The sequence below is a fragment of the Papio anubis genome, chromosome 1 (assembly GCF_008728515.1).
Source record: "Papio anubis isolate 15944 chromosome 1, Panubis1.0, whole genome shotgun sequence".
Lineage (NCBI taxonomy): Eukaryota > Metazoa > Chordata > Mammalia > Primates > Cercopithecidae > Papio > Papio anubis.
The window spans coordinates 11,747,451-11,769,624 of NC_044976.1; the positions used below are offsets into that span (position 1 = coordinate 11,747,451).

At 48.2% G+C, this 22,174-nt stretch overlaps 2 protein-coding genes across 2 annotated transcripts; both read right to left on the minus strand.

The window, feature by feature from the left end:
- Window positions 1-1,063: 1,063 nt before the first annotated feature.
- Window positions 1,064-4,777, minus strand: LOC101001465 (PRAME family member 1). The gene is made up of 3 exons (XM_021936200.2): window positions 3,869-4,777; window positions 2,893-3,471; window positions 1,064-1,953 (listed from the first exon to the last, which is right to left on the minus strand). Exons 1-3 carry the CDS (start codon window positions 4,252-4,254, stop codon window positions 1,395-1,397), a joined length of 1,524 nt encoding a protein of 507 aa, XP_021791892.2. The 5' UTR covers window positions 4,255-4,777; the 3' UTR covers window positions 1,064-1,394.
- Window positions 4,778-17,867: 13,090 nt separating this feature from the next.
- LOC110742900 (PRAME family member 18) lies at window positions 17,868-21,766 on the minus strand. The gene is made up of 3 exons (XM_021936202.2): window positions 21,011-21,766; window positions 20,043-20,624; window positions 17,868-19,092 (listed from the first exon to the last, which is right to left on the minus strand). The coding sequence occupies exons 1-3, from the start codon at window positions 21,295-21,297 to the stop codon at window positions 18,519-18,521; spliced, it is 1,443 nt and encodes a 480-aa protein (XP_021791894.1). The 5' UTR covers window positions 21,298-21,766; the 3' UTR covers window positions 17,868-18,518.
- Between the last annotated feature and the right edge of the window lie 408 nt (window positions 21,767-22,174).

Below are 22,174 nucleotides of genomic sequence, written 5' to 3' on the forward strand. Positions count from 1 at the left end.
GGCTGCCTCAGGGACATGGGACGCAGGCCTGGTTCACAACCCTGCCAAGGTGGGGTGCCTCCAGGGGTGGATCGTGGTCCCCAGACCCAGCAATTAGGAACATCAGGCTCTGCGGTCACCCCTGTAGGGGGCAGATCTTGGAAATGCAGCCTCAGGAGGATTAGCACAGAACCTTCCTTCCAGACCCAGGACCTTGGAACTGTTAGCAGAGTGGGCACAGTGGCCCCAAAGCTAGCCAGGTCATTGAACTGGATGCCATTTGTGCTTCCCAACACAGGCCCCTGTAGCTTGACCCCAGCTTGCCTACCACCTCTACCTACCACCTCAAGCCCATCTTCTCCTCAGGGCCCCTCCCTGCCTGTCCCTTTGTGCCTGACTGAGCTGCTCCTTGCAGGCAAAAAAATAAGGAAAAAACAGATGACTGAAGAGAAGTAAAGAATTGGAGATCATTAGCACATCCATAATCCCAGCACTTTGGGAGGCCAAGGTCAGCAGATCACTGGAAGCCAGGAGCTCAAGACCAGCCTGGCAAACACGGAAAAACCCCGTCTCTACCAAAAATACAAAAATTAGCAGGCTTGGTGGCACTTACATGTAATCCCAGCTACTGGAGTGGCTGAGGCATGAAAATCATTTGAACCCCGAAGAAAAGGATTGCAGTGAGCCCAGAAGGCACCACTGCACTGCAGCCTGGGTGACAAAGCAAGATTTTATCTCAAAAAAAAAAAAAAAAGCAAAGAACAAGAATAGGCGGGAATTAGATGTTCTGCAACTCAACCTGAATCACAGATGACAGAGTACTTCGTTATTTTTCCATCAATCACTAAATAGCTAGATATTTCTGATGTATAAATCACTAAAACAAGTCAATCAAATGCAGAGGACACCGGAAAGTTTTCATTGAGGTTCTTTATTTCTGATATTTCTGGGTAACCATCCTTGCAGGGATAACATGCTCATCACTGTAGAACTTTAGCTTCTCTTTCTGACTCTGCAGGACACGGGTCCCAGAAGGTCTCATTGACTCCACCTCAACATTTTCCTCCAGTCTTGCCCCCTGCTGTTATGTTTTTTCCCTCACAGTGAGCACTTGCCTGAAGCAAAGAGTTCTGTGCTTCCTGTAAGTTGCATGTGGCCTGGTCACAGTCATTCATGCCAGTAATCCCAGCACTTTAGGAGACTGAGGCAGGAGAATCCCATGCGCCCAGCCGTTTGAGACCCGCTGGTACAACACAGCAAAATCTTGTCTCAAATTTTCTTTAATAAAATTTTAGAATTATTAAAAAAGTAAATAAGAAAAAAAAAAACCTAACTTGCACGTACATACTAGATTTTAGTGTCCAAGAGCCTGGAAGAGAACTTTGGATGTATCTACCCCGCTAGGCACGCCTTCCCTAGCAGCAAAGATGGAGCTCCAGTTCCTCAGACGGTGATGAGCCGCAGGAAGGGCAGGGGGTGGGGCCAATGAAGATCCTCCTGGGCTGCCTGACTTCCCTCAGTGTCCGCATCAGCTCAGCCCGAAGCGGAGTGAAGATCTCCCAATCGACACGAACCAAGGAATTCAAACTCTCATCAGGGGCGGGATATGTCTCCAGGCTTAACTTGCTCAGCCCGCTGGTGTGGCGCAGCAGGTCCTTCAGGGCATCCACAGACATGAAATTTCTGCCAAAGTAGAAGGTGGTGAGCTGGGAGCAGCAACTCAGGCCAGGCAGGATGGCACTGAGTTGGGAGTAGTGGATCTGACAGCCCTCCAAGATGAGGGTCTCAAGAGTGGCAGCAACTTTCTCTAGCAGAGCTCCGAGGGGCTCAAGACTGACGCGGAACAGCGGCACGTAGCTGAGATTCAGATGCTTCAGGTAACCGAGGCTTGGGTACTGGGAGAGACACTTCACGTCCTCTTCCAATAGGTAGCCACAAGTCAATTCCAAGTTCTCCAAGGGGTTCTGGAGGCACCTATGGAGATCAAGAAGTTAGTTCTGGGCAATGGCACCAGTTAGATGAAGGTAGTGGGGAATAACCTCAAGGGAAATGTCTGCTTCACCGAAACACAAGTTTATTCCCATCACGTGATGGTGGTCCGCATGCAAGTTGCTACGTGATGAGGACTCTGATCATTCAGGACAGTCCCATTTTAGGCTCAGCCCTTTCACCATTGCTTGTGTGATTGGTTCAAGGCCACAAAATCTCTAAAACCTTGTTTCTTTTAGCAGAAAACTTCATCTCTGGGCCACAGGTACCCAGTGGGAGATGTGCACAAAGAACTCAATTCAGCAAGGTCTAGGGACATCAGCCAGGGCTACGTGCCGGCAGGGGCTCCCGGACATGCCTGCATCTGCAAAGCAACTATCACTTTTTACCACTCTCATGCCTACTTCCTCACCCTCCATTCAAGAAGCAGGCATTTCCCATGTCAACTACCTTTCCTGGGGTTCAAAACAACCTTTTACAGACAGGAAATTAGAAACAGAATCATTCATGATCACTAAGCTGTTGAGGACAGAGCTTCTACTGTGACATGCACAGGTTTGATGCACCTTCCCTCCTTTCATACCCTCATCTATTACCTCTTTTATATCATATCAACTTGAAACACACTTTGTACAAGAAATTCGCACGTGCACCCCGGTAGAGCCAAAACCCCCACTAACTAGCTTGTACGTGATGTCCCTCTCTAGCCTCTACCCCAGGTGACCCCGCTGCCCACATTGGATCGATCCTGTGATAGCCACTCCAGGACACGGAGCCCTGAATGGGACAATGTGTTAACATTCTGGTGTCCCCTTCACTGTGACGTTGCCACTGACTGGCACACAGTACATGCCTTCCAGTGTTTGCTGTAACAAAACAAGGCTGTGCTGTGGTCCGCAGAAAAAGTGCACTATCCTTTCTTACCTGATCAGCTGTTCCAGGTGTCCACTGAAGAAGGTGACCAATTTTATTTTAAGCGACTGGAGGTGTTCCAGCCTGAGGAACACAGAGCCGAATTTGGCGACTAACCGTCCCTCGAGGTCATTGTCTGACGTGTAATGATGGCACCTGGAGAAAATGAGTTTGCGAAGATTCTTCATCTCCTTCAGGTAACAATGAAGCTTTCTTATCAGACGTGGCCAAGACATGTTGCGGATTTCCAGCTCCTGAATACTATCCAGGTGGATTATTTTCAATGACTTTCTGAGATATTTAATCGGCGTTAGATAATTCACCAGCTTACTACAGCACAGGTGTACTAAACCTCTCCTTTGGTAAACCCACCGAAAGAGGTATCTCAGGCATTCATCCTGAGGTATTTCCTTGACGCAGATGTCTATGAACACCTTCAAGGGCTGGTGCTCTCCCATCCTCGGACAGTCCTCTGCTGTCTGCCTCATACTCGTGGCCTCTGGGGAGCAGGACAGGGCCCAGGCTCCAGGCTGTACAGCCCAGAAATTCTCATCAACATCCCGCAAATCCAGAACTTGAAGTTTCCACCTCCTGTAGGTAAAGTAAGGGAGAGGCTCAGAATTTAGAAGGACCCATCCCTGACCTTTGCTTTCATTCTCATCCCATTAATCAGCTGCTCCTGTCCTCGGTGCTCCCTGTTCTCTCTCTGTCTTTCTCGATCCCTTTTCCCTTTCAATTCTGACTGGTCCCCACTTGTATTCCCTTTGCCTTCCACTGTGAATAGGCAGGTTTCTGTTCCCATGGTGGACCCTGTATGAGGAGCAGTCCTTTCCCTGAGGATCTGGACAATGGCCAAAGCCTCGCTGAGCTTCCTCACCAGCACCATCCGAAGACACTGGGCCACCGTTGGGCTACTTCTCAGCCTGACCCTGCTGTTCTTTCCCTGGACACCTGAGCCCTATCTACCAGCCCACCTGGGTCACCTCACCTGGGGCGATCCTTCTGTGTAAGCACCATATGAAGCCCTTCCAGCAATGCTTTTAAAGTCTCCAGATGAAGCGTCTTCATCAGCGATCCCAGAGGGAGGCGGGTGAAGGGCCAGGCCTGCACCATCACCGTCAGAGCCTCGAAGTGTCTCCTGCTGAAGGCCTCCATGAAGAGTGGGAGATAGAGCACCCTGGGCAGCTCCTCCATGGCAGAGACGGCCAAGGCCTGGTCTCTCAGCAGGCTCTGCCCCGCCAGCTCCAGGAGCCTGGGTGGGGCCCGGATGCTCATCCTGATGGATTTGCAAGGAAAACACTCTAGAAGACAAACCCAGGGAAAACGCATCACTCTCGGAGCAAACGCAATCACCTCGTCTTCTCCTAGGACCATATCCTTGCTCTGGTAGAGGTAGAAAAATTACCAGTTTACCCCAATTCCACTCCACACTTTGTGGCCTCAAATCTATATTTCTGCTGCTGCTGGTACCAGGAAGAATGTCTTCCACACACCAAGGAGGGAGGGGTGAAGGAGACCACTGGCCCATTAATTTTCATCCATTGCTTGATTGAATCCCAGAACCACCGGACAGTGTCACTGAGGATCCTGAAAGCCAAACTCTACCTCTTTGAGGAAAAATGTCTTGTCACTTACCACCCTAAGCAATGAGAATGACAGTATCCTGTGGCCCCAGACAGCCTACATTCTCAGTTCACACCATGAACATGCTGGGGGAACAGTAAAGGGACTCCCTAAAATCAATGCCATTATTTTTTATCTTGAAAATTTTCAACCAGAAAGGGACCGGGTGCTGTGGCTTATGTCTGAAATCCCATCACTGCTGGAAGCCAAGGCAGGCAGATCACTTGAGGTCAGGAGTTCGAGAACAGCCTGGCTTACATGAAACCCTGTCTCCACTAAATATAAAAAAAATTAAGAATCATATGACTCCAGAAGACAGAGATCGCAGCACTGCACTCCAGCATGGGTGACAGAGTTAGACTCTGACTCAAAAAGAAACAAATTGATTAATTAATTAATTTAAATATTAACCAGGCATGGTGGTGCATGACTGTAATCCTAGCTACTCTAGAGACAGAGGAAAGAGAATCACTTGAACCGCAGAGGCAGAGTTTTCAGTGAGCCCAGCTCAGGACCTGCACTCAACCCTGGGTGAAAGAGTGAGACTCCATCTCAGAAAAAAGGAAAAAAATTCACCGAAACTGTGAAAGTGGTGTGATGGTATTCTACAGCATGTGGAAGGTATGTATAGAAATACTAACTGTAGGTGGGTGTGGTAGCTCACTCCTGTAATCTCAGCACTTTGGGAGTCCGAGGCGGGCAGACCACTTGAGGTCGGGAGTTTGAGACCAGCATGGCCAACATGGCGAAACCCCATGTCTACTAAAAATACAAAAATGAGCTGGGCATGGTGGTGAGTGCCTGTAATCCAAGCTACTCAGGAGGCTGAGGCAGGAGAATCTCGTGAACCCGGGAGGCAGAGGTTGCAGTGAGCTGAGATCACCCACCCCATGGCACTCCAGCCTGGGCAATAAGAGGGAAACTCCATCGCAAAAGAAAAAAAAAAAAAATAACCAGAAACTGTAAAAGTGGTATGATGCTATTCTAGAGCATTCTAACTCTAAGATGAAGGTTCCAATACACATCGCTTCCACATATTCACAATTACCCACTTTTGGACGGATCCCAGGGGCAAAGATAAATCCCGTGATCTCAGCAAAACTCCACTCTGGAGATGGTGTGTGGGATGCCTTTAAGGATTTTATGAAAATGAAAGCACACTTGGAGAATCACAATAACACCAAGTCTATGAACTGTTACTGAAGGCACAGAAACAAATAACTGCAAATGTCAAGAAATAAAAATTCAGTTAACTGTAAATTTTAATATATTTTTTAAAAAACTGCTTTGATAAGAACTTTAAAATGACAAAAACCAAGCACAAGTCACAATTTGAGGGATGAAGACAAAACTACATTTAGAGGAGAAATGAAAGCCTAACTCTGTTCATCTCACGAAACAGACAGGAAATTCTCTGTGCCACCTTGGGCTGCGTGTCTCCATTCCTGACTGAAGGGCTGCAGATCAGACGGGCATGACCCTACGAAGGTGGTGACTTACCAGAGCTGGACTCACTTGGCAGAGTTCTGGGACCTCTCAGAGAACCAAGCAGTAGCTCCAGGGCTGTGCGTCTCTTCTGTGCACCCTCAGGAGCTTTTATGGACCTTTCTAACCCCACCCTTCCCTTCTCAATCACCAGCTTCCAATCAGAACGTGATACCTGATTAGATCTTGTAGTTCCACCCAGTTAATCCTGATTGAGTTTTCAGCTTTCTTCTGCCTAACTGATTGAATTAGATACACATTTATGAAAATGAAAGAATCGATAATAGAGTAAAAGTCCAAAAGTCATTCGTTCATTTATTCTCCAAACACTGATGAAGTTTGGCTAATAGATGACTTTCATAGTGATACAGGGAAGGGATGAATCTGTTCCTGATATTAGACAAAACAAAACAAAACAAAACTGAAGGTGTCCTTATTGGAGGATGTTTGACCGCAGAGAAATTATCAGAATGTTTCAGAGTTAAAACAGCTGGAAGAAGATAGTGATGTCATTCCCAAGAAAACAGAATAAAAAGCTGTGTATATTCAATGGTTGCCCGGGTTTTATGCTGTCTAACATAGCAGATCATACGCACATTCAAGTAGAAGAAAGAAACCACTGAGGGTGTGATCCATCTCAAGACTAAGTCAAGGCTTCACTGAAGGAAATCAGGAGCTTTTATGAACCTTTCTGACCCGACCCTGTGGGGTGACCAAGTGAGGTGGGGACTGAGAAGAATGGGTCGATGTGTTCTAATGGGACCCTGGAAGGGAACCAAGACTATATAAAATATGGCAATTATCTTGTGGGCATCTAGATGTCGGGACTGAAGGTCTTTTGTCTAGATTGAGTTGATTGATGATTGATTGATTGACTGATTGATTGATTTTGAGACAGGGCTTCGTGTGTCACCCAGGCTGCAGTGCAGTGGCAAGATTTTGGCTCACTGCAGCCTCGACCTTCCGGGTTCAAGCAGTTCTCCCACCTCTGCCTCCCAAGTAGCTAGGATTACAGGCGCACTCCACCATGCCCACTAATTTTTGTAATTTTAGTCGTGATGGGGTTTCATCATGTTGGCCCGGCTGGTCTCGACCTCTTGACCTCAAGTGATCTGCCCATCTCAGCCTTCCAAAGTGCTGGGATTACAGGCTTGAGCCATCTCACCCAGCCTAGAGTAAGTTCAGAAATTAAAAGGGGAATCATCAAAAGAGACAGTGCAGACTCTTAAACCATAACATTGGCTTTGAGGACACGGGGCAGGCACAGTCTTGGCCCTACTAGAAGGTGAAGTGTGTTTATTCACAAAAATGATGGGCTACGCTCAGAAAACCAGCTTGGGAAGATAGAATCTGAGAATGTGAGCTGGGGCAGATGCCAAAGAGAAGCAGTGTGGCCAGACCTGGGAAGGGAGATTTTCCCAAGCTAGGAGTCACGGAGGAAGAAACTGTGGGCTCTACAGGATGTGAGAGAGAAATGAATGAGGGTCCGTAAGTCCCTGTCATGGCGCTGTCATCTGGAAACCTTTCCTTTAGACTCAGGGATCTTCCCACAGTGGAACATTTCCCAGCAACCATCAGCCCCAGTCATTTTCCAGGACCCTTCACCCAAATCTTAATCTCACCGCCTCCCTTCCTACTCTAACTTGATAATTCATGTTTCCTCCTTCTTAGAGTCCTTTCCTGTCCCTAATATTGAACATAGAGATTCTTATCAGAGTGTCACCATTAGGCCTACACAGAAAACTCAGGACTAGGCACAGTGGCTCATGCCTGTAACGTCAGCACTTTGGGAGGCCAAGGTAGGTGGATCACGAGGTCAGGAGACAGAGATGATTCTGACTAATACAGTGAAACCCCGTCTCTACTAAAAATACAAAAAATTCGCTAAGCATAGTGGCAGGTGCCGGCACTCTCAGCTACTCAGAAGGCTGAGGCAGGAGAATCGCTTGAACCTGGGATGCGGAACTTGCGGTAAGCTGAGATGGCGCCACTGTCCTCCACCCTGGGTGACAGCGTGACATTCTGTCTCAAAAAAGAATGAAAGAAAAAGCAAGCAAGCAAGAAAGAAAGAAACCAACCTCAGGCCTCTAATCCCAGCACTTTGGGAAGCCAAGAAAGGCAGAGTGCTAGAGCTCAGGAGTTTGTGAGGAACATGGGCAATGTGGTGAAACCCTGTCTCTAATAAAAATACACACTATTAGTCGGGGGTGGCAGTGTGCACCTGTAGGCCAGGCTGCCCAAGAAGTTAAGGCGGGAGGATCACCTGAGCCCAGTGGGGCTTCTGCTTCCCACGCCCCACTTTGTAAACCTGAGGCTGAGAGTGAGCTCAGCACCAAGAATGGTTGTGAGAATCTCTGTTGACTGAGCATCCACAAGGCACAACAGACGGCTGGTACCGAGCATCCCGGACCTCAGCTCTCCTTCATGGAGAATCTAAAGCACGTTCCTATTTTCCCCATTTTTAACCTGGTAAACCTGAGACTTGACCAGAGAAAAACCTGCCCGTGTTCTGGCAGCAGATGATTGGCAGACCCCTCAGGTGAGGGGCTCAGTGGAACCGCCAAGGTGTTCAACAACCTAAATGTTGGAAAGAACTGACTGACTTCCCATTCCTGCCCATTTCAGGGGGCCCAGCAGCACCCCCAGGACCCCAGCAAGAATCCTGCACTCGGGGGCTTTTCTACCACGTCCTGTCGCCTGTTCTTCTCAAGGTGCTCATCTGCTGCCCAGCTCCGAGCAGCCTTTGAAGCCCATCTCAAGAAACGACCTGACCTATTCTCCAGTCCCACAATCCACACTGGGATTCCAAAGCTCCTACAAGGACCTTGCTCAGGTTCTCTAGAATATTCCTGAGCCTCTGTTTTCTCTCCCAGTCTAAGCTGATGGGGCCGGTGTCACTTTATGCATCCCAAGGACATCAGCCCATCTCTATTTTCCCCAATTTATATTGACCGATTTTGGTGAACATGGCAAGGCACAAAGCAGGGAGCTCCACAGCTGCTGCTCTGGACCTAAAGAGGCACCCTGGATTTCTGGGTGCTGACACTGCCTGGCTTGCAGAGGAAGACCTGACCCCTCTGGTCTTCCAAGGCTGCCAGGATGATGGCAGAGCCTAGGACAGGTCCCCAGTGCAGGGGCCATCCCTTCCCACGTCCCCCTGGCCCAGCCTTAGAGTTGACAAGGCTGCACCTGGAATGCAGTAGGTATTTTTTTGTCCAAGTCAGGTCTCTTCTTAGCCTTAGGTGAGGCTTTTTTCAGGCGGGTGCTATGGAAGAACCCCAGGCCGTGGGCATCACTGCCGTGACCACATGGTATGCATGCGTGTGTGTGTGTGTGTGTGCAGCCACCTAGAAAGGTAAAACTCTACCTGTCAGAGCTGATTCCATGGAAGATAAAAGTATAGCATCCCATGTCCCTGGGAGGACAACTTCCTCTAGGAGTCCAGCAAGAAGATGTGGGACCTGTGGACAAGAGGTCCCTGAGTAAAAGCCCTCATTTGAGGATAATGTGTAAAGTTGAACTTTAGACCCTGAGGACTCTATACCCTTCCCACAGGGTTGCAGTGGAGCCAGCACTGACTCCCAGGCACAATAGCCCAGAGAGATCTTGGGAGGGAGGTAAACCTGCTGGGGCCTCAGGGCTCAGAAAAAGCCCTGGACCTATCACCCAGTCACGCCTCTCCCAATCCCAAGTGCCTCTGGCCCTGGAACTGTCGGAGACCTCTGTGTCTTTCCCATGTGCTCCTCTTCTCCTTTCACTCAGACCTGCCTTTGCCAATGCTCCCTGCATTTGCCTCCATGTGGGGCCCCCTACCCCAGGCTCTGGCAGTGGCTGGGAAGCTAGAGGTTTTTGTGCCCACCTGGAGAAAGCCTCACTCAGCACGGGCGGCCCATGTGGATTCTGCAATCTTTTCCTACACAGGGCCACCTACAGGTGTCATAGATGCATCTTCCCTAGAAGAGCCAATGGGGGTGGGTGAGGAATCTGCAATCACTCAAGCACCCCACATACAAATGAGAGCGAGGATCCCTGCAAGCACAGGCCCCGGGGTAGGTCCTGGCCCTTGTTGCTGCCTTCTGATCCCAGAGGCCTTGGGTTTGTGGTCATAGGAGCCCTACCTACTCCCTATGCACCCCCAGCCCAAGATAAACAAATTCCTGCAGATTCCCTGGTCCATGTACTTGAGATCCCCAGATCGTGCCACTTCACTCCAGCCTGGGTGACAGAGCAAGACTCAGGGCCGAAAAAACAAAAATGTAGCCAAGCATGGTGGCGGGCACTTGTAGTTTCAGCTATTCGGGAGGCTGAGGCAGGAGAATCGCTTGAATCTGGGGGGCAGAGGTTTCAGTGAGCTGAGATCGTGCCACTACACTCCAGCCTGAGCAACAGAGCAAGATTCCATCTAAAAAAAAAAAAAAGAAAAAGAAAAGAAAAGAAAATCAAAAGCACTAAGCTGTGTTTTTAATGAGATTCTGCCCCAGGAAGTCAGACATCCAAATGAAATTTCCTCATTTTTATCAGTTCCCTCCTGTTCTTTACTTCTCTTTACAAATCTATTACCTCCTCGCTTTGTTCTGTGGCTGATCAGTGGGTTAATACACACAAGATGCACACACAGGGCCTGGACATTCTATGTGGGCAATGAGTGTGAGTCACTCAAATAAAACCCCTTCTCAGGGTCCCTCCCTGCTAACCAGATGCTGAGACCCTGTTCAGTCCTAATGGGCAGATCCAGAAGAATCCATTTCTGACCATTAGCTGTGCTGGGAAAGAGCTTCGCTGCACAAGGCATGGCCCCTGCTTTGGAAGGGGACATTTACACCAGTGATTATCTGGAGCCTCAGGGCATCACCAAGACATACCTGTCCTGATGGTGGGCAGTGGTCCTTCCTTAATTAACCTAATTGTGTCTTATAAAGATATCAAAATTCCCTTGTAGCAAAATGCTACCAATAATATAAAAATATGGCCGTGCACAGTGGCTCATGCCTGTAACAGTAGCACTTTGGGAGGCTGAGGCGGGTGGATCACAAGATCAAGGGATCGAGGCCATCCTAGCTAACACGGTGAAACCCTGTCTCTACTAAGAATACAAAAATTAGCTGGGCATGATGGTGCGTGCCTATACTCCCAGCTACTCGAGAGGCTGAGGCAGGAGAATTGCTTGAACCTGGGGGTTGGAGGTTGCAGTGAGCCGAGACTCTGCCACCACACTCAAGCCTGGTGACAGAGCAAGACTCCATCTCAAAAACAAAACAAAATAATATATGAACACTAACAATCATATAGACATAAAACATGTTTAAAAATTTCTTTACCACATTCAAAAATCAAGCATGTTTTTTGGGGGCTAAGTCATACTGATGAGAGATCTTTTCTTAACACTCTTCCCATATCTAGCAGAATAAAGAAGAAGACTAGTGTATATAAGGAAAAGAGAGATCAGACTGTTACTGTGTCTGTGTAGAAAAGGAAGACATAAGAAACTTCATTTTGACCTGTACCCTGAACAATTACTTTGCCCTGAGATGCTGTTAATCTGTAACTTTTAGCCCCAACCTTGAGCTCACAGAAACATGTGTTGTATAGAATCAAGGTTTAAGGGATCTAGGGCTGTGCAGGATGTGCTTTGCTAACAAAATGTTTACAGGCAGTATACTTGATAAAAGTCATCGCCATTCTCCATTCTCAAGTAACCAGGGGCACAATGCACTGTGGAAAGCTGCAGGGACCTCTGCCCTGGAAAGCCAGGTATTGTCCAAGGTTTCTCCACATGTGATGGTCTGAAATATGGCCTCGAGGGATGGAAAAGACCTGACCGTCCCCCCAGCCCGACACCCGTGAAGGGGCTGTGTGAGGAGGATTAGTAAAAGAGGAAGGCCTCTTGCAGTTGAGATAAGAGGAAGGCCTCTGTCTCCTGCCTGCCCCTGGGAATGCAATGTCTCAGCATAAAACCCGATTGTACCTTTGTTCTATTCTGAGATAGGAGAAAAAATTGCTTTGTGGCAGGAGGTGAGACATGTTGGCAGCAATGCTGCTTTGTTGCCCTTTACTCCACTGAGATGTTTGGGTGGAGAGAAACATAAACCTGGCCTATGTGCACATCCAGGCATCGTATCTTCCCTTGAACTTATTTGTGACACGGATTCCTTTGCTCACATGTTTTCTTGCTGACCTTCTCCCCACTATCACCCTACTCTTCTGCCACATTCCCCTTACTGAGATAGTGAAAATAGTAATCAATAAATGCTGAGGGAACTCAGAGACCGGTGCCAGTGTGGGTCCTCCGTATGCTGAGTGCTGGTCCCCTGGGCCCATTTTTCTTTCTCTATACTTTGTCTCTGTGTCTTATTTATTTTCTCAGTCTCTCATCCCACCTGATATGAAGTACCCACAGGTGTGGCAGGGCAGGCCCCCTTCAAGTGTATAAAATTGGAGTGTGACAGGTCCCATCAGGTTACGTAAGGGCACATGTCCCCTGCCTGAACCCTGAAGGCCAGGTGGGAAGCCAAGACTCTCGTGCCCAGCCAAGAAGCAGGTGTCCCCGAGAACCCAAGCATCCCAGAGAGTATCTCAGAACCTACCAAGCAAATGAAACTGATTGCTCAAAATCAGTGGACAAAGAGCTAGAAAATTCACTTAAAAGCAGTTTGGAGACAGGAGGTGGTGCAGATTTTGGGGGCTGTTGCTGCTGCTGCCCAGGAGTGCCCTGCATGTGAATCCTAATCAACTCATGTATTTGCCAAGCTGGGCTCGTCTGAGTCATCCTTTGATCTCTTGACTCCTCTCCGGTTTGGCGGGGAAAATGATACAGCCCGGTTTTTCTCGGAGCAAGCATGTTTTGGAATCGCACATCCTTAGAGGGCAGATAATAGTCAAGTGCCTGTGGGTGATGAGTGACCTTCCCTACGGTGAGAAACCTTACACAAAGGGCATCCGAGTGAGGACCCTGCTGAGGACTCAGGTGAGAAACCCTACACAAAGGGCATCCGAGTGAGGACCCTGCTGAGGACTCAGGGCCTGGTGTTGTTAGGCAGGGACCTTGAGCAAGAGCCTCAGTTTTCCTGAAAAATGAGGATAGTGATGCCCACCACCTGTGTGACCCTGGTAGGATCCAATGAGATGGGGCAAGTTAAGGGCTTGGCATAGGGCCTGGCATCCAGGAAGAGTGAAATTAATGCATTTTTTTCCTCCTTTTTCCCTTCCAGCAGAAGCCCCCATGATTATTCATCCGTTGTTCTGAAAACTAAAAATAAAATCCTAAGCTCCCCCTATGTACTGAACAGATTCCCTCTCGGTCAAGTGTGCCCACCAGAGAAATCTTTAAAACTGTTCCTGGCCATGGCGGGATGGGAGGTTAGACACGTCTCATTTTATTTCCTTCCTTTCATGGTTTAGACACAAAAACTGACCAGCATTCATGTTAAAATAGAGATTATAAGGCTGACTGAATAGACTATTTAGGGTCATAAGATACCAAGTTATATACAGGACCTAAGGTCTTCCCAGGCAAGGGTTAAGTCAGGGGCCCCTATCCTTAAAAAATTAACTATACACCTTTTTAATTAATTTTTTTTTGAGGTGGAGTCTCGCTCTGTAGCCCAGACTGAAGGGCAGTGGCATGATCTTGGCTCACTGCAATCTCCGCCTCCCAGGTTCAAGCAATTCTCCTGCCTTAGCCTCCCGAGTAGCTGGGATTACAGGTGCACACCACCACACCTGGCTAATTTTTTGTATTTTTAGTAGAGACAGGGTTTCACCGTCTTGGCCAGGCAGGTCTTGAACTGCTGACCTCGTTATCCACCCACTTCAGCCTCCCAAAGTGCTGGGATTACAGGCAAGAGCCACTGCGCCCGGCTGAATGAACTATATTCTAACTGCCACAGGGTTTTTCTCTTCCTCTAGCAGCTGAACAAGCACTGGCCCTAAGATAAGCAATATTGAAACGATCGCGGCTCATCCATCCCAGATTCTGACTAACTGACCCCCTGCTCCACGTGCCATGACTCCAGCTTTGATTGGACAAGAGATTGATTCCAGTTACTTTCTCCGGATGAGAGACCTCTGGCCATTGACTGGTTCTGACCACTTGAAAGAGACTTAGCACACGAGTGTCTTCGTGTCTCTGATGCAGCCTTTGATGTAGAGGGTATAGCTATAATGCACTGAAATGTGAAGTCTCGGTGCAGTGTGGTGGTTCACACCTGTAATCTCAGCACTTTGGGAGACCGAGGCAGGCAGGTCACCTGAGGTCAGGAGTTCCAGACCAGGCTGACCAACACAGTGAAATCCTATCTCTACTAAAAATACAAAAAGTAGCCAGGTGTGGCGACACGTACCTGTAGTCTCAGCTCCTTGGCTGAGGCAGGAGAATCGCTTGAACCCGGGAGGCAGAGGATACAGTGAGCCGAGATGGTGCCATTGCACTCCAGCCTGGGTGACAGAGCAAGACTCTGTCTCAAAAAAGAAAAAGAAATGTGAAGTCTCCACCCCAAAGTGAACATGGGAGGTAAGCCACGTGTGTGTTTATTCAATATGCATGTGTTAGGCCTCCTTCATGAATACTCATAGCCCATTTCATAACCTGTTGGGTGGATATACTTGCCAGCCCACTCAGCATACATTCCTGCCTCGTCACTTCCTCCCTGGAAGTGCCAGTGACGGATCTTTTCTGAAAGCTGCACTTTCCAGCCTGAGGCATGGCCAGCCTGCAGGCCGTAAGCTACAGAAATATATATATATTTTTTTCTTTTTAAGTAGAGACAGGGTTTTGCCTTGTTGTCCGGGCTAGAACTCCTTGGCTCAAGTAATCCACCCACACTGGCCTCCCAAAATGCTGGAATTACAGGCATGAGCCACCTCCCTTGGCCTATAGAAATAGATTTTTTTTTTTTTTTTTTTTTTAAGAGGGAGTCTCGCTCTTTGCCCAGGCTGGAGTTCAGTGGCACGATCTCGGCTCACTGCAATCTCCACCTCCCAGGTTCAAGTGATTCTCCTGCCTCAGCCTCCCGAGTAGCTGGGATTACAGGCATGTGCCACCACGCCCAACTAATTTTTGTATTTTTTAGTAGAGACCGGGTTTCACCATGTTGGCCAAGATGGTCTCGATCTCTTGACCTTGTGATCCACCCACCTCGGCCTCCCAAAGTGCTGGGATTACAGGTATGAACCACTGCGCCCAGCCTAGAAATATATGTTATAATAAAAAAGAGCCATGTGTGGTGTCTCATGCCTGTAATCCCAATACTTTGGAAGGCTAAGATTGAAGCACTGATTGAGCCTGGCAGTTCTAGACCAGTCCAGGTAATACAGAGAGACTCCAGCAACATGAGACCTCCAGTACATGTTGAATAGGAGTGGTCACGTGTAGATGCTCATCACAGCACTATTCACAATAGCAAAGACATGGAATCCACTGGAATGCCCATCAGTGGTGAACTGGATTAACAAAATGTGGTACATATACACCATGGAAATCTACACAGCCATAAACAAGAACAAGATAACGCCCTTTCACCAGGTCCTCTTCCTCCCTTTGCAGCAACATAGATGAAGCTAGAAGCCATTATGCTAAGCAAACTGAAGCAGGAACAGAAAACCAAACACTACATGTTCTCACTTATAAATGGGAGCCAAACATTAAGTATACATGACATAATAATGGAAACAATAGATGCTCAGGACTACTGGGGAGTGGAGGGTGGAAGCGGGGTGAGTATCAAAAAACTAGCAAAACTGGCTGGGCATGGTGTCTCACACCTGTAATCCCAGCACTGTAGGAGGCCAAGGCTGGTGCACCATTTGAGGTCAGGAGTTCAAGACCAGCCTGACCAACATGGTGAAACTCTGTGTCTACTAAAAATACAAAAACTTAGCCGGGCATGGTAATGCAAATCTGTAGTCTCAGCTACTTGGCAGGCCAAGGCGGGTTAATTGCTTGACTCTGGGAGGCAGAGGTTGCAGTGAGCTGAGATCAGGGCACTACACTCCAGCCTGGGTGGCAGAGTAAGATGCTGCCTCAAAAAACAACAAACAAACAAACAAACAAAATACCAAAATTATCTGATAGTTTGTCTATGATCTATAGAACAAACCTGCATCTGTCTTTCTGAAACTAAAATACAAGTGTGAAAACCTGTGATTTTCAGTGATTGGTTAGAGAGCTGACAACTCACCATCTCTTTAGAGTCACCCACTAGATTTTGGTTTTGTCATTTTGGGGAGGTCACGGTTTCCTGTTTGCTCTAGTTTGTTGTAGATGTAGATCTATAGTTTTGCACTGAAGGAGGAATGATTTGCTCCAGTTTTCCGTCTGGCTTGTTTTGATTTGGACTGAATACATTCCCTTGGTGAATCTTCACCACTAGGTTGCTGCTGCTTCTTGACTCCAGGTGGTGGTTTAAGCTCAGGTTTACCTAAGTTTTAGTAAACCACGAGAGTGCTGCCAGTCCCAAATGGGAGAAGTCCCAAAGGGATTCTCATGGCAGTGTAGGAGCGCTAGCTAGGTCGAGCCCAGGTTTTTCTGTTTTTTGATAAGGAGAGAAGGGAGGTGACAGGAAGATCTCTCATTGAAATGAGTTCGTTTCCAAAAGGATATCTATTTCCATTAATGTGGGCTGGAAATATTTAGAATGTATTATCCACCTAAATGATTTTAGCAGTATTCTGAAGGAGAAATTGGATATCTTTACTGGACACAGTTACTTTAATTCAGTAAACCCCACTAGTCACCATGAGGACAGGTCACTGCCCTGGTTTTCCTGTTTTTTGATAAGGTGTTACAGGAAGGTCTCTCCTTGAAATGACTTAATTTCCAAAAGGATGCATATTTCTATTGATGTGGGCTAGAAATGTTTAGAATGTATTATCTACCTAAATGATTTTAGCATTTTTCTAAGAGAAATTGGACATCTTTACTAGACACAATTACGTTAATTCAGTAAAACCCACCAGCCAGCATGAGGACAGGCAAAGGTTGGCGATGCCATGAGGCTCCCGCTAATACACACTACGGCCATTCCCTTCCAAGGCAGGGGGCCGCATCTTTGTGCGGTGAAGCCCTTTCCTGACATGGCCAATGATCAGGAACAGATTCTCCTGGATCTGCCCATGAGGAGTGAACAGGGTCTCAGTATCTGGGGCGCAGTGAGGGCCCCTGACAAGAAGAGGGTTGACTCAATGGCTCATCATCACTGCCCACACAGAATGGTCCAGGTCCCAGGCATGCATCTTTTGTGGCTGAACCCGGTGAACAACTACAAGAGAAAGTCAGGAACAGATGACTGGAAAGGTAAAGAATGGGCATAAATCAATCAAAATAATCGAAGTTTAGGCCGGGCACGGTGGTTCACGCCTGTAATCCTAGCACTTTGGGAGGCTTCCTTGAGGTCACTTGGGGTTAGGAGTTTGAGACCAGTCAGGCCAACATGGTGAGACCCCGTCTCTACCAAAAATGCAAATTCCCTTGAACCTGGGAGGTGGAGGTTGCAGTGAGCCAAGATCGCACCACTGCACTCCAGCCTAGGTGACAGAGCAAGACTCCATCTAAAAAAAAAAAACAAGTCAGGCTCAGTGGCTCATGCCTGTAGTCCTAGCACTTCGGGAGGCCAAGGTGGGCAGATTACCTGAGGTAGGGAGTTCGAGACCAATTTGACCAACATGGGGAAAACCCCATTTCTATTAAAAATACAAAATTAGCCAGGCATGGTGGTGCCTGCCTGTGATCCCAGCTACTCAGAAGACTGAGGCAGGAGAATCGCTTGAACCTGGGAGGTGGAGGTGCGGTGAGCCAAGATCACACCATTTCTCTCCAACTTAGGCAACAAGAGCAAATCTCTAAAACAAAAAACAAAAAACAAAAAAAAACAAAAAGAAAGAAAAGAAAAAAACAACAACAAAACGAAGTTTATTTGGATTCCTTTATTTCCTGCAGATGAACCTAAATCACAGATGAACTAGTATCTCTTTTTTGAATTCACCAGTAACTAAAGATTTCTGATGTATAAATCGCTAAAACAGGCTAATCAATCATGAAGGACAGCAGAGTTGCCATTTAGGTTCTCTTTACTGCCGAAATTTCTTTGTATCCATCCTTGCTGAGATAACTCCCTCACTCTAGAACTTCAGGTTCTATTTCTGACTGTCTAGGACACAGGTCCCTGAGTCTCATTGACTCCATTCAACCTTTTCCCTAGTGCTGCCCCCTACTGGTTTTTGTTTTTTTTTGTTTGTTTGTTTTTTCCACTCACAGGAAGCACATGCCTGAAGCAAAGGATTCTCTGCTCCCTTTATAACGCACCTATAGAACTGGCACAGCAGCTCCTGCCTGTAATCCCAGAATCTTGGGAGGCCAAGCAGGAGGCTCGCTTGAGCCTAAGAGTTTGAGAACAGCCTGGACAACATGGGGAAACCCTGTCTCAAATTTTTAAATAAAAATTGTAAAATAAGGAAAAAGAAAAAGAAAAGGCATCTATGTCCCAGATTTTAGTTTCCAAGTGCCTGGAGAAAAAGCTTTTTATACCTCCACCCCACTAGGCAGGGCTTCTCCAGAAGCAAAAACTGAGCTCCAGTTGTTCAGTGAGCGACGTGCCACAGCAAGGGCAGGAGACGGGACCGAAGAAGATCCTGTTGGGCTGCCTTACTTCCCTCAGTATACGCATCAGCTCAGCCTGAAGTGGGGTGAGGAGCTCCCAAACGACACGACCCCTGTTGTCAAGACTCTCCCGAGGGGCAGGATATGTTTCCAGGCTCAGCTTGCTCAGCCTGCCTGTGTGACGCAGCAGGTCCTTCAGAGTATCCATGGAGGTGTCATTGCCGTGAAAGCAGAAAGTGGTGAGGTTGGAGCAGCGACTCAGGGCAGGCAGGATGACCCTGAGTTTGGAGTTCCCAATCCCACAGTCCACTAAGAAGAGGGTCTGAAGAGTGGCAGCAACTTTCTCTAGCAGAGCTCGGAGGGGCTCAAGACGGAGGAAGCGCAGCACACCGTGACTCAGATTCAGCTGCTTCAGTTGACTGAGACTTGGGTACCGGGGCAGACACTTCAAGTCCTCTTCCTCTAGGGAGCCATAAGTTAATGCCAACGTCTCCAACGGGCTCTTGAGGCACCTGGGGAGAGCTAGAAGTTAGTTCTGGGCAATGGTACCAGTTAGAGGAGGGTGGTGGAAAATAACCTCAAGGGAAGAGCCTGGTCCACCGAAACACAAGTTTGTTATCTAATCACGGTCCTCCTGCAAGGTGCTGCCTGGTGAGGACTCTGATCATTCAGGGGCAGTCCCATTTTAGGCTCAGTCCTTTCACCATCACTCGTGTGATTGGTTCAAGGCCACAAAATCTCTAACGCCTCTTTTCTTCATCTTCTAGCAGAAATCTTCATCTCTGGGCCACAGGGGGCCTGTGGAAGATATGCCCAAAGAACTGACCTGAGCAAGGTCTAGGGACGTCAGTTAGGGCTGCCTGCCTTCAGAGGTTTCCTGACATGGCCACATCTGCAAACCACCTATCTCTTTGTACCACTCTCATGCCTGCTCCCTCACCTCCATCCCAGAAGCATGCATTTCCCATGTCAATTACCTTTCCTAGAGTTCAAAACAACCATTTACAGACAGAGAATCAGAGACAGGATCATTCACGTTCACTAAGCTGTGAAGACAGAGCGTCTTCTGTGAAACGCACAGGTTTGATGCACTTTCTCTTCTTTCATACCCTCCTTTCTGTTGCCTCTTTTTTTTTTTTTTATCATATTAACTTTAAACACACTTCCTAACCAGGAATTCACAAACAAAAGCACCCTCACTACATCTGAACCCCCACTAACCAGCTCCCCACACGATGTCCCTCTCTGTAGCATCGACCCCCGGTCATCCCTCTGCCCTTACTGGAGCCATCCTGTGATACTCACTTCAGGATATAGAGCACCAAACAGGACAATACATTCTAGTGTCCCCTTCCCTGTGACATCGTCAGTGGCTGGCACACAGTAGATGCCCACTAGTGTTTACTGTAACAAAAAAAGGCTGTGCCATGGCCCACAGAGAAAGCTCACCATCCTTCCTCACCTGATCAACCGGTCCAGGTAGCCTTTGAAGAAGCAGATCCTTCTTATATAAAGCGTCTGGAGGTAGTCCAGCCTGCGGAACACAGCGCTGAATGCAGCAACTAACTGTTCTTTGCTGTCAGGGCTTGGCAGGTAACAATGACAGCCATCGGAGACAAAGAGTTTGCGAAGATTCCTTATCTGGCTCAGGTAACGGCTAAACTCTACTATGATACATGACCAGCACATGTTCCAAATTTCCAACACTTGGATACTGTCTGGGTGTACTGTTTCCAATATGTTTCTGAGATTTAGAATGCACGTTGAATAATTCACCACCTTAGTACAGCACAGGTATACTGAACCTCTTCTGTGCTGGACCCACCCAGAGAGGAAGCTCAGACTTTCATCCAGGGATTCCTCCTTGAAGCAAACATCCATGAACACCTTCAAGGGCTGCTTCTCTCCTGTCCTTGGACAGTCCTCCACTGTCTGCGTCTTACTCATGGCCTTTGAGGAGCAGGACAGGGGCCTGGCTCCAGACCATATGGTCCAGAAATTCTCATCAACATCCCGCAAATCCAGCACCTGCAGTTTCCACCTCCTGTGAGTCACATGGGGGAAAAGCTCAGAATGTAGGCAAGGACCCACCCCCGACCTGGGCTTTCACTCCGCATCGAGGACCTCAGCTGCTTTTGTCCTCAGTGCCCCTCCTTCTGTCTCTTCTCCATCCCTTTCCCCCTTGGATTCTACCTGGTCCCCGCTTCTAGTGCTTTTACCTTCCACTGGGAGGAAGCAGGTTCCTGTTTCCTCGGTGGACCCTGCATGGTGAGCAGTCCTTTCCCAGAGGAGCTGGGCCATGGCCAAGAACTGTCCCAGCTTTCTCACTGGCACCATCAGAAGCCCCCGGACCACCCTCGGGCTCCCAATTTTCCTGACCCAGCTGTTTATTCCCTGGACACCTAGGCCCTCCCCACCTGGGTCACTCACCTGGGGCGAACCTTTTGGGCAAGCAGGCAATCAATCCCATCCACTACATAATGTAAGATCTCCAGATCAGGCGTCTTCATCAGGGACCCCAGAGGGAGGCGGGGGAAGGGCCAGGCCCGCACCATCACCTTCAGAACCTCGCAGCGTCTCCTAATGAAGGCCTCTACAAACAGCAGGGGGAAGAGCTCCCTGGGCAGCTCCTCCAGGACGGAGATGGCCAAGGCCTCCTCCCTCAGCAGGCTCTGCCCTGCCAGCTCCAGTAGTCTGGGTGGAGTCTGGAGGTTCATCCTGATGCAAATCTGCAAGAAAGCAAATCCAGAGAAAAGACGAACTTCTCAGGCCAGTCCTCTCACACCCTGACTTCTCCTAGGGCAGAAGTCACTACTCTGGCAGGTGTGAAAGGGTCCTTAGTTTACCCCAATTCCATTCTGCAATAATTGCCCACAGAGACATAGTTCCGCCCTTCTGGTACCAGGAAGAGTGTCTTCCAACCTCCAAGGAGCAGGCAAGACCACTCCTACTCCATGAATATTCATTCATTGCTCCCCCCAACTTTATTAGCTCTGGGAAGTGTTACTCAGGATCTCCAAAGCTCAGCTCCTTTTTTGAGGAAAAAAATGTCTTCTCAATGTAAAGGTCTAAAACAATGGTCATGTGGCTGGGCTTAGTGGCTCACACCTGTAGTCCCAGCACTTTGGAGGCCCAGGTGGGCGGCTCACTTGAGGTCAGGAGTTAAGAGCTAGGAGTTAGGAGTTGTTGGCCAGCCTGGTCAACAAGGTGAAACCCAGTCTCTGCTAAAAATACAAAAAGTAGCCAGGCATGGTGGTGGGTGCCTGTAATCCCAGCTACTTGGGAGGCTGAGGCACAAGAATCGCTTGAACCCAGGAGGCGAATGTTGCAGTGAGCCTAGATAGCGCCACTGCACTCCAGCCTGGGCAATAGAGCGAGACTCAGTCTCAAAAAGAAAAACAAAACAAAACAATAAAACAGTAAAACAATGGTAATGGGAGTCTCCTGTGACCCCAAACAGCCTGCAGTCTCAGTTCCCACGATGAACTTGGCTGGGAGAGACTCAAGGGATTTTTTTAAATTAGATGCCATTATGTTCTCTCTAAGAAGAGTAATGAGGGGCAATGCATGGAGGCTCAGAACTGTAATTCCAAC

What these genes read in the sequence shown, in the direction of transcription:
- LOC110742900 (XM_021936202.2), bottom strand. Translation starts at nt 21,297, where the DNA reads ATGAACCTCCAGACTCCACCCAGACTACTGGAGCTGGCAGGGCAGAGC. An exon ending in GCCCAAAAGGTTCGCCCCAG is followed by an intron (nt 20,625 to 21,010) that starts GTGAGTGACCCA and finishes TGTGACTCACAG; the next exon opens with GAGGTGGAAACTGCAGGTGC. An exon ending in TACCTGGACCGGTTGATCAG is followed by an intron (nt 19,093 to 20,042) that starts GTGAGGAAGGAT and finishes AGCTCTCCCCAG; the next exon opens with GTGCCTCAAGAGCCCGTTGG.
- LOC101001465 (XM_021936200.2), bottom strand. Translation starts at nt 4,254, where the DNA reads ATGGTCCTAGGAGAAGACGAGGTGATTGCGTTTGCTCCGAGAGTGATG. An exon ending in ACACAGAAGGATCGCCCCAG is followed by an intron (nt 3,472 to 3,868) that starts GTGAGGTGACCC and finishes CTTTACCTACAG; the next exon opens with GAGGTGGAAACTTCAAGTTC. An exon ending in CACCTGGAACAGCTGATCAG is followed by an intron (nt 1,954 to 2,892) that starts GTAAGAAAGGAT and finishes TGATCTCCATAG; the next exon opens with GTGCCTCCAGAACCCCTTGG.